Source organism: Talpa occidentalis, unplaced genomic scaffold (assembly GCF_014898055.3).
Source record: "Talpa occidentalis isolate TD23 unplaced genomic scaffold, MPIMG_talOcc4v2.1 talOcc4.11, whole genome shotgun sequence".
In the NCBI taxonomy this organism is placed as follows: domain Eukaryota; kingdom Metazoa; phylum Chordata; class Mammalia; order Eulipotyphla; family Talpidae; genus Talpa; species Talpa occidentalis.
The window spans coordinates 69,206,019-69,221,885 of NW_023601104.1; the positions used below are offsets into that span (position 1 = coordinate 69,206,019).

General features: G+C 32.9%; 1 protein-coding gene across 1 annotated transcript in view; it reads left to right on the forward strand.

Moving 5' to 3' along the window:
• The window catches only part of SLC38A6 (solute carrier family 38 member 6), a 55,095-nt gene that overhangs the window by 27,172 nt on the left and 12,056 nt on the right, over positions 1-15,867 (forward strand). The window contains exons 6-9 of the mRNA XM_037503470.2: positions 3,757-3,835; positions 10,517-10,599; positions 11,070-11,128; positions 15,799-15,864. Coding sequence (XP_037359367.1) covers positions 3,757-3,835; positions 10,517-10,599; positions 11,070-11,128; positions 15,799-15,864 — 287 coding nt within the window. The remainder of the gene's footprint in view (positions 1-3,756; positions 3,836-10,516; positions 10,600-11,069; positions 11,129-15,798; positions 15,865-15,867) is intronic.

The window sequence follows — 15,867 nt, forward strand, 5'->3', positions numbered from 1 at the left end:
CAGCAACAGAACGGAAATGAAATACACTGAAAATATATCTCAAAGTGAAATGAACATTCTAGGTGTTCTTAAAGCTCCTAACTAATGTTTCATGTTATAGAGAATCTTTGTTTTCCTTGAACCCAGCTGTCAGCATACAGAAACAACTTGTTTAAGTGCTGATGAGAAAGGAGTAATTCTGGGGAATGGTCCTTTTGATAGATTTTCCTTTGCTGTGGTGGATTTCTTCTTCATGCTGTACTTTTCCATACCATTGTAGTCAATAGTGCTATTTCCTTAAGCCAGACTATTTCCAACATCACTAGCTTAGCTTGGGAAAGTTACTTCTTTGAGCTTTCATTTCTTCATTTGTGAAATAAAAGCCCCAGAGGTTTCTGGTGAAGGTCAAACAAAGAAATGACTTACAAATCATGTAAGATACTGTCAAGTGTATAATAGGTAGTATCCAAAAACCTAAAGTGTTTGCTGGTCTCATGGTTCTTTTCTCAGAGTCCTTTCTCCTTTTCTCTGTTTCTGAATTCTCTCCCCTCACCCTTCATGCTCTCAACTCATGTGTTTCTCTTTATGATTAGATCAACCAATATTAAGACCTTACTATTACCTAATCGAATTTTACCCTATTTTAGTGATTTCTTAATATATCAGTTGCTTTTTCACATGGTTCTGAAAGAATACTCTTAACTTTTGTGTTTTGGTTAAGTTGACAGGTATTTTAATTTCCTTCCCAGGGCAGTTTCCATTAAATGAGTTCTATTAGTTGTGTTTAAAAAGAAGGAGAAAAGAATACCTATTTAGTTAATGTGGTGAAACTAAATGATTTGTAATGGCTGAAACCTGTCATCAAGGTATGTCTTCTAGCACTAATTCTGGCTTTGGTGGTGTGGAGGCCAGAACTACTTAACTGTGACCATGGCTCTTATGGATGATGCTATTACAGCTACTAATTTAGAGTACAACGTGGTACGTCTTGTATTAGGAGTCTATGCTATGTATTGATGTCAGCAAAAATCATTTACAAATTCCTGCTTATGACCTGTCTCTAATACAAGTTTTTAAACACTTCCTTATGCCATTAATAGAAGACATGAGGCAAAAGGTGTGGCAGACAGCTGTTTGATCTAGTGAACATTTTGGTTATAAGCAATGGATATATGAGTTTTCCTATTGATTATAAATATTTAAAACTTTCCAGTGTTTTTTATTGAACTGATTGTTCTCTTTATGTATGTGTATTTGGTAATCTTTTTTGTTTTACCTCTGTATTATATATAATGTGTTAGTCCTTACATGAAGGTCTTATTGCTTGTGGTTAAGAAAAAATAATTTGGACAGTGAAGAGGATAATGTTCTTTGTTTTACCTAATCAGTGGAGGTTTTCTGTGGTTTTGTAGCTCTTAAAACAAGCACCAGCATTCTCTAAGAAAGAAGCAGTATTTTGCATGTTTTATTATGTTTATATCATGTATACTGAGATCTTTTTTGAGAGAAACATATGTTTAGTGAGGTCGTATTTCTTGAAATATACATGATTCTTCAGACTGGAATCTAATGAAATAGGATTCCCGTTTAAAAACCGAAGAGTTAAGGCTACAGCAAAGGATAAAAGCGATCAAATGATTAGCCAGGGGCTAATAGAAATTCTGGGAAGAATGACAGATTGTATATTAGAAAGAAATATGATCTCATATTCATTGAAGCTTTTTACAACTAAAGATCTAAAAGAAATAATAGAAAATTACTGAAAGAGATGAATGTCTGAAACTTTAGAAATGCATGTGGTGTTGGATTAATCCAAACAAAAAGACTGATGGGCAGATAATAAATTGCATTGTGTAGGAAGTCTGCATTCCTTGTTTTCAAGGTACTTTTTCCCTATGAGATATATTTAAGTAGCCCTAGGACAGTTTCAGAAAATTTAATTCATGATTTGCATCATCATTCCATATGTGTATGCTTCTTTGAAATAGATAAAAGTATTATAAACAAAGAGCCCAAATTTTTGAGGGGGGGTTTAATTTAAATCTTCTTTCTGTTTTGTCCCCAAATGATTTCACTTTTTTTTTTTTAGGAGTGTATGAGTAATATACAGCACCTTTTCACATAGAGTCAAGTTTAATGCCTTGTAGCTAAAAAAAGTTTGCAGAAATGCACTGTTACTTCTGTTGGGGAAAAAGCTATACTTTAACAGCTGTGCTTCTGCTGGGGAAAAAGAAATAGTCATAAACTGGAAAATGTGCACATGTATGTTTTTGTTACAGAGAAATGATTATTTATTTAACTGTTCTAAATTTTGCTTTGCCGTAGACACATGTTATTTTACTAAAAAAATTCTAGATTGTGTCTGTGTAAGTATTGTCATCTTCATATAAATTTACACAAAAACCTAGTATTTATCCTTTTTATTCTCCAGGGTTAAGTGGTCACATAGCACTATAATAATTGTGAAGAAGTTCAAATACTTTTAAATATGTTGATTGAGAAATGTACATTCTTCCTCTTAAACTATTTGAGACTTCTTACCAATTTTCCTCAGATTTTTGCTATTCAGACTTGATGTTTCATTTGTGTACTTAGTGTTTGTAGGTCCAAGGAAAATATGAAATATTTCCTGAAATATAAATAAGCAATAAAATTAACATGCAAACAATATACTCTTTATTCTTCATGGACATACTATTATTGGCTCTTGGTAATCTCTCTTATTAGTTGGGGGTAAGAGAGATTATTACTTTGTTAAACTGAAGTTCTGACTGAAATCATCTGGGTTTCAATATACTTAAGCATTTGAGCTTAAAGTCAAGTATTTACAAACAAATGAGTTCTGTATTTTGTAACCATATTAAAACACTTCCTAGAATATGATGAAAGGTTTATGATTGTTTTTTCCTAATAGCTGCATTATAAGTAGAATCATTATTAAAATGCTATAAAAGCTGTCTCTCTCAGATAAAATGTGAGAAATCCAGAACAAGTTCAAATCCAGAACCATCGAGGCAAATGTTAGGTCTAGTCAGATAAAATGTGAGAAATAATACTAGCTTCAGAATTAGATTGCATAATACAGATGAGCCTTGTTAATAAAATGGAAAAAATATATACGTTTTGTCTCTTTATAATACTTAGTGCCTTCCCTTGAATCTTTTATAGTCTATTTTAGAGGATGATTTTAAATGTAACTCATGCATTCTGTTTTTGTTTTATAATAATATAAGTCCATAATGTTGGGCAGGGGTGGGGGAATAGCAGAGGAGAGAGGTGGGGGGGGGGAAGAGGAGAGGAGGAGGGGGAGGGAAAGGGGAAGGGAGATTCTTAGACCTGTACAGGGAGGTCTTTAGTAATAAGGAACAAATAAAGTTATAAGCTATGTTTATTAAAGTTCTGTTTCTGTATTAATTGTTGCTGCAGTCATCTCTAATATCTTGGAAGGGATGATAACACATGAGTTTTTGCAAAAAAAAAAAAAAACTTCAAAATTTCAATTATAAATTGCTTATCAAGTTCCTTTCTTACCTTGATAAATAATTTGCCTTTTCCTTGTAATGGAAATGAAGGATACTTAATGAACTACCAGTCAGTCATTCCTCTCTGCAGGGCCTATCTCTATTCCTGGTGAATGTATGTCTGTGAGGAGGGTACAGCATGAGTTAATTTGTCACACATTGTCATAGGCCTAGTGGACATCTGTGTTTCTGTATGGATTATTCTTTAAATGGTTAAAATTTATGGAATTCTGATAGATTTTTAATTCTTTTGCAGCTATGTCATCTTATCTTTTCATTATTAAAACAGAGCTCCCTGATGCTATTTCAGAATTTTTGTCTGGAGACCATAGTGGGTAAGAAAAAAAAATTTCACTCTGTGTGTATTAATTTCTTAATTCAATGTTTATTAAACTCTAGTGGGAAATAAAATAAATGTTATTCCTATCTTCAAGACACTTGCAAATTAGGCCGGGACATAGTAGTCATAGAGAATAAAACTCTCAACAGACATTTATTGATCTGTTACATACAAATAATTGTATTGTAAGCCATGTGAAGCATCAGGTGTACCCTTGTATTCTGCAGAGGAAAATTGGACAGGACAGGTATGAACAAACTCTTGGAGAAGAATATTGGAGAAACTCCTGGGGATATGAAAGATTGGATTGGGGGCAGGTTTGGAGGCTGAAACCACTGATAGTAAAGGTCTTACACACAAGAGGTAAATGGATAATTTTGCTGTCACTTCTCAGCAAACTATGGTGATAAAGTAAGTCAGTGATAAAGTTACAACTGTATTTATGTGACATTACTACTATGAAGCATGATTTAAAAAATCATTTGCAGGAGCTTAATTGTTTCATTTCCTGTTTTTTAATGATATTATAAATAATACTAAACCACAGTATACCTTCTTTCTCCTTATTTAAAAAAAAAACCACTGGGTTCTAAAGACTTAATTCATCTTTTTTTATGGGAAAAACAAATTAAATTTACTTTTCCTTTAACTACATGGAACAAGAAATTCTGAGGGGGAAAAAAAACTTGAAAAGGCAGGAAAAATCCATTTAATTTTCTTAATGGTATTTAATATAATTTCTATAGAACAACATAAAAACCTGTCTGACTTTTAGACTTTCATATTTGGTTGTATTATTCCAGTATTTGAACTTGTTCTGGATTGCAGGGCAAGTTTTCCAAATTTAGTTTTTAGAGTGCATTACTTGGCTTTCATTAAAGAATTCTACTATGACAACTGCAAATAAACATTTGTAAGGGAAATATGATATACTTTAGATCAACTAGGAACCATCAAGCAAATGTGGGTGCACAAAAGGTAGGTAGGTAGATGTCTTCAAGATTGTTCATCGTCAGAAGATACTGTGCTTTTTTACATAGTTCTTTACAGTTTATAAGATTTCCACATTTGTTACCACATTTGATGTTCACAACTACCTGTTTTATCTACTTTTAAGTTTATGGTCTTAATAAACAATTGCTGTAAGAAATAGTTCTATAAAAATCCCTTTTGTGTTTGCTGTAAAAATTTTGAGAACAACTTCTGTTCCTCAAAAAAAAAAAAAAAAATCCTGTGTGATAAATTTCTTTTATAATATGGGGCTAAGAACCGAAGCCAGTATGAAGTGGAATAAGGAATGTTAGACTCAGAACAAGGAGATGTGTGTTCTATCCATTTCATATTCAAAAACTCAGGAAATTAATTGGACTTCTTTTGGCGATGTAACTTAGTTTAAGCTGTAGGTTCTTCACCATTTGTTTTACAAGCAAAAATAAAAGTTAACTCCCATCTCACATTAGAAAATTTACAAAAATGTTATTTTTATATGTCAGAATGGGCTTCTAGAACTGTATGCTTCAACATACTGTGGCTAGTTTACATCATCTCTGTTATGATCTTTTAAAATTGAACATCTTTTAACAGCTTCATCCTCTTTTAAATGTAATATATTAACTTCTTTTGGATTTTAAAGTTTTGAAAAACAGTAAGGGGCTAATCATATTAATTGGTTAGACCACAGATAGATCACTGGTTTTTAAAACTGCTGTAAAATAATTAAGAAACAAATGTCATGATAATTGACTTAATATCTAGGGCAATTTATTTCTAGAGTTTCACAGCAATATTTCTTCTGAGATCAATAAGATATTACATACTTTTAGGATTTGACTTACAATAAATTGTATTTAAGATTTTTTAAGTCTGCTTATTTTCTGGGTTATCTGTGAGATTTGATGTACCTTCGTAAAATATTAACCTTTATGAAGATGTTGAAGAGGAACTTTATGTTTGTAATAGTTTAATTTAAAAAATCACTATTAGAAGTCAGAAGCTATAATACTTGTAGCAAAATTTTATGAGACATGTATATTTTAAATAGAATAACTTGCATTTTTAAAATCTATGGCTGTTAAAAGTTGGAAGCTCTCTGTTAACATTTAATGATCTTGTCAGGGGAATATGATTGACACAATTAAGTTGTCTTGCATTTGAGTTACATAATTGATATGGGATGTGAGTAAGATCCTAATTCAGAACATACGATACTCCTGTTCCATTCCATTCGAGAATGAAATTAAAGCAGCTTATAAATAAATCTGGTTTTCATTAGAATATGGAAAAAAAACCATGTGCATGCCAAAGCATTTGCAATACAGCTAAGGATTTATGCTCTATATTTCATACTTGGAACATTTTTATCATATAGGATTAAATCCACAGATCAAACAAGTTTTCTAGGAAGTATAAAACTTTTTACTCTAATTATTTTGGCTTTAAGAGAATGCATATTTAGATCACAGTAGGAAAACAGGGGTTCTGTTATATCACCCTTTTTAACCCCCCTTAGGAAAAAACTTAAGGTTAGTATAGTATATAATTTTGAAATGTTGATTGATATTTATATCTGTATTTATACTTAATATTTGCTTTTTGGGGTTTCTTTTTATTGGTTTTTATTTCTCAGATTGGGGTTTATTTTGTAAGTTTAATCATTTCTGTCCTTTGGAAAATATTCCTTGCCAAACACAAATCAGTTGACTGTGACATACTCATGAAGTCTATAGTAAGTTTACTACGTGTTACTGTATTGCCTTTATTGTTGGTGAATGGCAAAACACTGTATTTGTAATTGGCCTTGTTAAGATAACTTAATAAGGGAAAGAAATAATAAACAGTAGTCAAGCCAGAAATAGAGAAGTGATATTTTACAATAAAGTTCTTTTTTGTAGGAATTTAAAGTTCAAGCCTGTGAAAAACAAAGTGTAAAGAAAGCATAATCTTGAAATAAATGAGGCAGTATCTGAAAAATACCATAAACTCAGACGATGGAAGGTAAAGCGTATTCCTGCTGCTTCTGTCACTAGGTCACCATCATCCTTTTGCTGATTTTACAGACATATAAAGTGAGGCTGTTGAGCCAGATGATCTGTGGTGTTTCTCCTAGCTCTCACATTCCATAGCTATGATTCTGAGATAACTGCTGAGAGGAGGTGAAGTTATTTTCAGATGCACAGTTCAGTGCTTTGCATAGTCAAGTGGCTTCTATGGACATGGCTGAATTGTGATCTGAAATGGTATAAAGTAAAAAAGTATACTATCAGACTATAAGTTACAAAGTTGACTATAAGTTACAAAGTTCTGGATTTTCAAATGTTCCTTTATTCTTAGGAAAGAGAAAAGAGGCTCTCATCCTGAGAATTAACATGCTCCCTTTGCACAGCTCTGCCTTCACAATAGCAGGGACAGCAGAACAGATGGAATCTGCTTTGGTGCTCCTTTGGGTCTTTTTTCTCCTGGTGCTGCAACTGTTAGATCTGATATTGGATCCCAGAAGGAAGGAGATTTCAGACATAGAGCCCTGGGCTTTTTGCCAGCTTCAGAAATTTAGTTGCCAGGTGTTCCTTAATGAGGGATATTTTGAAGTACCCATTTTGTTTCTCACTCAAGACTGATGAGAAGATGAACATGCCCAGTATCATTTTATATTTTTAATATGTGTATTCTCTTAAGAGCTCCTGCATACCAGGAATAGAGGGGTACGTGCACAATGCAGAGAGCCCAGCTTTTGATCCATTAGAGCTAGAGCTACTTGTGCATAGGTTTTAGCTTCCAGCATGTGCAATTTCTAAGACATAAATTAGGGTGGAGAAGAGAAAGGTATCATCATGGTGCTATTTCTACTGTTGATCCTTCTCTTGTTCTGTTAAAGAAGCTGTCAGTACCCAGTAGTACCCATTAAAGATACATTAGAGATGACTCCCTTATAAATTAGGCTGTAAAAAAGACACAATGAATCATAAAACCTTTATTAGAGGTGGAAAGATTGAAACTTAGATAGAGGAAAGCTCTTCTCCCCTTCCCTCCCTCTCTTGTGCCTTCTTTTTCTATATAAATGGCATATATCATTGTGTAAGTTTAAGGTGTACAAAGTATTGATTTGATACACTTATATATTGTAATTTGATTACCACCATAACTAACACCTCTATCATGATACATAAATATTTCATTTTCAATGACATTTAAGATCTAGTCTCTTAGCACCTTTCAAGTATAAATATGGTTTGTTAACTATAATCACAATGTTGTACATTATTTGCTCAGAATTTATTAATCTATCTGCACATTTTTATTATTGAATCAATATATCTCTATTATCCAAGCCCCTGATAACCCATCATTCTACAAGTTCAACTTCTTTAGATTCATCATGTAATTGATTTATACTACCTGTCTTTCTTAGTCTGACTTATCACACTTAGCATAATGCCCTCCTTTTTGGGCAGAGTCCTTTTCTGACTTTGGTATTAGGGTAATGCTGTCCTTGGAAAATGAGTTTTGGAGTGTCCCTTCCTCTTAAGGATTGGTATTAATTTTCTTTACTGTTTAGTTGAATTCATCAGTAAAACCTTTTGGTCCTGAGTTTTTCTCTCTTGGGAGGTCTTTCATTACTTATTCAGTCTCTTTACTTATTATTGGTCCGTTCATGTTTTGTGTTCTTGATTCAGTCTTGGAATTTTGTGTGTTTTTTTCCTAATTTAATGTGATAGTGGGAGACTTGGCTACCTGATAGAGTAAAAGTATCCCTGTTGCCTTAGATGTTCCCAGCTTTCATATTAGCATGAAATTTACTTTGTCTCTGTTGTACACATGTGTGTATTTCAGTGTGAAAATATGACAGCTACTTTACAAAAAGTTTAGAAAGATAGCGAATGAAAGTTATACATGCCATTTCTTACCTAACTACTATTACCATTTTATTTCCTTTGATTTTCCAAAAAAATAATTTTAAAAACATAATTAATAATCATGTATTTTGTATTTCTATGACTTAACATTTTTCATTTTACTAAATTGTTATTTTTTAAAAGCTACTTAGTGTCCTATTGAATATGCTATTATTGACCTAAATATTATAGGATTTCTCCCAGCTTCTTAATATTATATTACTATTGTGTTCATAGAAAATTATTTGTATTTTCAATTATTTTCTTAGTTTCTTAGAGTAGATTGCCATACTTTTATTACTCTTGCTGCATATTGTTAATGTTTTTTCTAGAAGATAGTGTTAATTGACAAGATCACTAGTAATATATGAAGGGCCAGTTAAGCCTCATCCTTGAATATTATTTTTATTTTTATTTTTTTAAAGATTTATTTATTTATGCATACAAGAACTCGGGTACAGCCAGAGGCATGGGGGGGCGGTGAGAGGTTTCACCAGAGCAAAGTGGGGAATAGAACAGGCAGATTGACTAAAATATACTGATGAACGGAGCAGCGGACGAGTCAGGAGAGGTCTGCTGCTCCATGTGAGTTGCTCCCTGGCTGGGGATCAAACTCGTGCTGCAGTGGCTGTGGATTGCTTCATAGGTTGCGTCTTAATCCCTTGAGCCACCAGGGAGGCCCTTGAATATTATTTTTAAAATAATTTTACCTGTTTAATTTAACAGCCTCATTATTTATTGCTTTAATTGGCACCAGAGATTAGATTTTCTTTAGATGTATTTACTTGTACTTCTTTTGTGAATTATTTGCTCTTTTTATTCTAATCTAGTCTTAGGAAGTTAACTTGAACTTCTAGAAATTTCTACACATGTATTTTATACTGAAAAAAACCATTAATATGCAAACAAGGAGGAAATAAAAATTGTTCCTATTGATACAACATAGAAATATGTACTTTTGGTATTTTAAAAATATCTTCTTATACTTCTATGTGCATACAACTTAAAAAAAAAACAATCAAAATATACCATCACACTTTTAATTTCCCTTTTTCATTCAATATTCTAGTGCCTTTATATAAAATATTTGATACCCTTTTATACTGGTAATTCATGATCTTTCCTGAAAATCTGAAAAATATGGAACTACTTTGTTACAATATCTACAAATATATTACAGATTCTTTTCATTTTTATTAATTCTTTCATCAAAATTGCTATCATGGGTGCAGCAGACCTCTCCTGCCTCGCCCGCCTCTCCCATCATCAGTGGGATGGTCCCTCTGCCTGTTCTGTTCCCCACTCTGTCTCTGGTGAATCCTCTCACCCTCCCACACCTCTGGTCTATACCCCAGCTCTTGTACAAAAATAAATAAATCTTTAAAAAAATTGCTATCATGCTATGTGTATTTATATTTAATAAGTAGTTATTATCACATGAAAAATATTCTTTTTTATGATTGTCCCATAGTCCCATTGTTTTAAAGTTGTCATGTTTGTTTCCAGTTTCCATTCTTTTAAATGTTTTTAATAAACTTATTTTGAAATTTTTGCTAATTTAGTAGTTGAAATGATAGCTCATTGTTTTGATATATTTCTTAAATATGAATTCATTAATAACAATAGCAGGATCCCACAAGAATATATTTTAACAAAAGGAAGTCAGTTTTTCCTAATGGGTGGTTGTAATGATTTGGGGGTGTGTGTGTGAGTAAGCGAGTGTGTGTGTGTGTGTGTACACAAACACTAGAATCTTGTGCCTAAAATAGGACTGTTTTTTCTACTAGGTCGTGGTATCTTGATGGACAAACACTACTAATTATCATTTGTGTTGGCATTGTGTTCCCTCTTGCACTTCTTCCTAAAATAGGTAAGTCTTTCTAGAAGAGAAGATGATTTGTTTAGTAGAAAGGAAAATAGAAAGAAAATATTAAGGGGCTTTAAAACTTCATGGTACCACATTTTTAGTAGAAGTGGTGGTTGTGAATAATTTTAAATTTGGCCATACTTTAGGTTGTTCAGCCTTCAGCCCTGCCCACTTAACCTATTACTTGGTTTGCAGTAGTATTTTGTCTGCCCCACTAAAATAAAATCTTTACAGTGGAACATTAAAGAGCAGCCTTTCCTTACAGTGTACCATTAGTGGTAAGCCAGTTCCAATTCTGCTATACAGGGCTACACAAATGATCTGTGACAGATAGTTGGAATGTTGTTATTCTTAACCCTAAGCCCCAGATACCAAACACTGTAATAGAAAACATGCCCAAGATGTATAGCTTTAGCTGTGTGTTAGGATCACTTTCCTTATAAATTGCTTTTTATTTTACTGTTATTTTACAGGATTTCTTGGCTACACAAGTAGTTTATCATTTTTCTTTATGGTGTTCTTTGCTCTTGTGGTAAGTTTGAAATACAGTGTATTACTTATCTCACTAAATTTGAACTCATTGTATTATTTTTTTTTTCTTTTAGTTCTGTTTTGTATTGGGAAGGCATCCCATTTTATTTTAATGTGTTATTGAAAGCACTTTGTTCCACAAAATTATTTCCTTCTCTGTATCCATTTTGAAGAGTCTTAGCTAGGGCAGCACTTCAAATTCAGTATCTCTTATGGTCAACTAGAGAGGAGAATGTACTAATTGTGTTGAAACCTTAGATGAGTAAAGTTCTTTGTGTATGTGTGTATAGTGGTTCATTTTTGTATAGTAGTGTGTATGTATGTATGTGTGTGGGGCACTCAAGCATGAGAATCAGGCTAGTTCTAATCTGTAAAATCAATTTGATTCTAGTCATCTTAATTTTGAACTGTTATTCCATCAATGAAACCAGAGCTTCTGGGTATTAATGGTTGAGGACATCTAATAAGATCAGGCTGCCTGAATTCTATCTGGTCTGGTTTATTTAGCATAGATAAGTTCTCATAGAAAGACTACTGCAAAGAAATATTTTTCTTCACATGTGGAATACATTTCTTCTTACTTTAAATTAGTTCATTTTTATATACACAGGGAAGATATCTATTGGATGGTGAACTTAACTTATTTTGATATTTATAAAATAATATGATAAAAGAATTTGAATGTCCAGTATATCCTTTCAACTACTCAGAGAAAGATTTTAATATCCCGAAGATAGTATCTTGGTGTGAAGTTTTGAAAAGATCCTTTTTCTTTTTGCATAGCAGTTTATTAATCAGTACCAAAGTGTCAATTTAGGTCAGATTAAACATTTTAAACCTGCCAAGAAGATACGTATCTAAGTGATTTGATTGAACTCTTAAAACCATAAGATTGATTAAACTCTCCTTTATGATTGAGAAATGAATACAAGAAAAATGCTATCCAGAAGAGCAAGACAGCATGTCAGTAACTAAACCATATTAACTGCTAGACCTCTGAGCTGTTACAACAATGTAGTATGCCTTTAACATAGCCTAAATTATCTTCTAAAATACATAATAAAGCAACTTTAGAATACCTAAATGAAGTGAAAGTGATCCTAATTGCATTGTACAGAATTGTTTATACTTTAATGAATGTTTTTAAAACTAAAAGTACATAATGTGTCCACAGTTAATTGTTTGTTGAATTTATTAACATAAAAGTCATTGCCCTCCCTACAGTTGTCTGAAATATCTTACAAGTATGCACTGCACAGATACCTTCAAAGAAATTTTTTTTCTTTTCTTCAAAGAAAAATTTTTTCCTAGAGAGGAGTACGTTCTCCTCTCTAGTATGATTGGCATGCTGTACTGTATAAGTTTAAGAAGTATAGCATAATGACTTGACTTACATATGTGTGAGATGATTACCTAATGTTTAGTTAACATTCATGAACATATACTTTTTAGGCTCTACATTGTAGAGGGAAGCAACAAATATTTTCATCATAATCTGATTATTGAGAAGCATATACATGGTTAGAAGTGGTCTACATAGGTAAATGAACCATATAGATATTAAAGAGAATCAGTATAGATAACATTGAATTGTTTTCCTCACAGGTATTTGGCAGTCCACGCATTGCATAGGTAGAAGTAATTTGGTTTTTATAGTCAATAGTTTAAAACAGTTGAGCTATATCGATATGACTATTGTATTTTTCACATTATTCACAGTATTATTTCACATGACCATCATGGCAGATACTCTTTAATTCAATACAGATTTTTACTGTAGCAGTCATATGGAAATAATACCCTTACTCTGCATTTATTATAAATGCTTTGCAAACCATATGCTCAGATTTTTACCTGTGAGCACAAGTTAAATAGATCTGCGATAGGACAATGAAGACATCCTTTTTAAAAATACTCTAATTGTCATATTTATCTTAGATTCTCTTAAATACTAGGTTTTGAATACAAGAAAACATATTTTAATCCAGATTTTTTGGAAGGATGCTAATTTTTTCAAGTGTGAATAATTTTGTTAATATGTTTGTAAATCTGTAGACATATAATATAAAAATTCAGTCCAGAAAACTATTATTTTCTTAAGTTATACTCTTCAAATAATTCAAATGAGAATCTATACAGTTCCCTGTTATCCCAGATCCTTATTTTGCATTAAAAATTTTAGCAGAAAAATTTTAGCAGAAATTTTTGACCTCACTAAAATAGCTAACATTTTAAAATTAAATTTTATTTTAGTAGTGGCTCAGAATGACAATAACCAGATGGATTTACCTTTTTCAGTAAATTTATCTCTTCTTGCTCTATTTTAGAACACACGTGTATTGCCATTCCTTCCAAAGTTCTGTTATGCATAGAGATTGGTATTCTAAGTACTATTTTAATAGGTCAGTAATCAAGAAGATAATTTGAATTGATTTTATTCAGAAGCTTTCCTTTTACTGAGCACAATGGAATGGTGGGAGTTTAACTTCTAAGGATCTGTCAGTATAGGATATCAGAGAAATTTATTGAACAAAATAGAGAACAGTGTAGGCAATTCATCATTATGTATGGATTTATTTATTTCAGAATAAGAATCACAAGAGCTGAAAGGAAGGAATGACTACTGAAAGCTAGAGTAAAGAAAGATATGAAAAGAAATAAAACTTGAGCTGAGCCTTGAAAGATGGGAAGGACTTGGAGCAGAGAGGAAGAGGAAGGGGTTCTGTGCAAGTGAACAAATAGTTTTCATAATTAGTCCTTTTCCTATTTCTTCTTTTTTTTTTTTTTTTTTTTTTTTTAAATAGAGGCATGTTTTATTTATTTATTTATTTGTTTGCTTGTTTGTTTTCATTTTATACATGCACTGGGTACAGCCAGAAGCGCGGGAGGGCGAGAGAATTCACCAGAGCCAGAGCGGGGAGCAGAGCAGGCAGAAGGATCGAAGTACACTGCTGAGGGGAGCAGTGGGCGGCAGGAGAGGTCTGCGCGCCATGTGGGACCCTCCTCAGGTGGCCGGGGAGCAGCCGGGGATCGAACCGGCGCCGCAGAGGCCGCGGGCAGTCTCGCAACCCAGCGCTCAACCGCTGCGCCACCGGGGAGGCCCTCCTATTTCTTCTTACCATGTTTTGTTCTTCAGCCTGAAATCAAGGACTCCAATGTTACTTTTTGTTTTTGGTTATTCCCATTCCTGTCCGGTACTTCTGCTTTTATTAAACATCATCTCTCTCCACTCTGTCCTACCATGCAGGTTCAGGGTTGGGCTAGATCTCTGCAGGGTTGGGCTAATAACTGAGTTTTATATCAGTAAAAAGTAAGGCTGCTAATGATATTTTCTCATTAATGAAGAAGTCATGATTATATTGCATTTGGGAGAGTTGTTTTGAAATATTTTGATTTGCAAGCTTGGTAGTAATAACTGATAAAATGAGGCAAATAGAGCTTATCAAAGTACCTGGTCAAAATGAGTGTTCCATAAGTGACAACCTTTCTTGTCTAGCTACTGCCCCACCTTTTTTAGAAAACATATCAGAAAAAAGATGATGAGAGCATCCATTTATTTATTTATTTATTTATTTATTTATACATCAATGTTCATGAGATTATTGCTTTTGATTTTTTTTTCTCACCTCTTGGTAAGTTGGCCATTTAGTTTTATTGCATATTAAAAACATATATAGCAATATTAAAGAACTAATATTGTTTATCTTGGTAAGGGCTTTAATTAAGAGTAATTCTTTAATTCACTGATTAATCCCAAAAGTTTTGCTTTCCTTAGATTTGTTTTTTCACTATGTAAATTTTTAATGTCTTAGTTAATAATACAAAACTAGATAAATGCCAAATAGGAATAAGAATAGTTTTTACTTATTGGTCTCCTACAAAAGATAGATGCTTCCTTTATTCTCCCTTGCCCTTTTATATGCTGGGTTTCAGCCTGTAGCAAACATTTACAGAGTAATTATGTGCCCTAACCAACTACAACAATGGTAATGTTGACACAACCACAACTGCAGGTCTAGGAACAGGATGGCCACAAGTAAGAGTGAAATCCTGCAAAATTTTCATTGATTATTTCTGGAAAATAGCTGACTTCCCTAGCTCTTATTCTTCATTACCTTTATCCACATTCACCAGAAGCAATTCTGAAAAAAGCAAGGAGAGGTAGCACTTACACATCAGAAATCCCTGAGCGCTCCCTCTGCATAAGGTCTCTACTTATTTCTGTGTGTGACTGTTTCCAAAATTGTTATTAATATAGCTCTATCTGCTACCAATGCCAGGTCCAAGAAGAATATAATCATATTTTTGTTTCATTGTCACTAAAAGTGCCATGTTCCCATTTTGAATTGCACTTTTTTTTTTTTTAATGCCTTGGTGCTTTTGGAGTTGGACAACTGGCATGGAAGTACTCTTAGCTTTTAGTAGGGGAGCACCCCACTAAACAGATATGCAGCATTTCCTGCTTCCCCTTCTCCCCTGTCATAGGTGACCAGGCTAAATGATTACTCATTCTGACTAGGGGAAACATATGAGCAAAGAATTTCTGTAAGCGAACATTTTATTTGGTATGATGTTAAATTAATTGAAATAATGCTTATGTATTTGAAATCAATTTCTTGCCATGAATTTTATAAGGCATAAGCTGAGAGCTGATTCCACTTATTCTTACAGGTAATAATTAAAAAATGGTCCATCCCTTGTCCTCTGACATTGAATTATGCAGAGCAATACTTCCAGGTA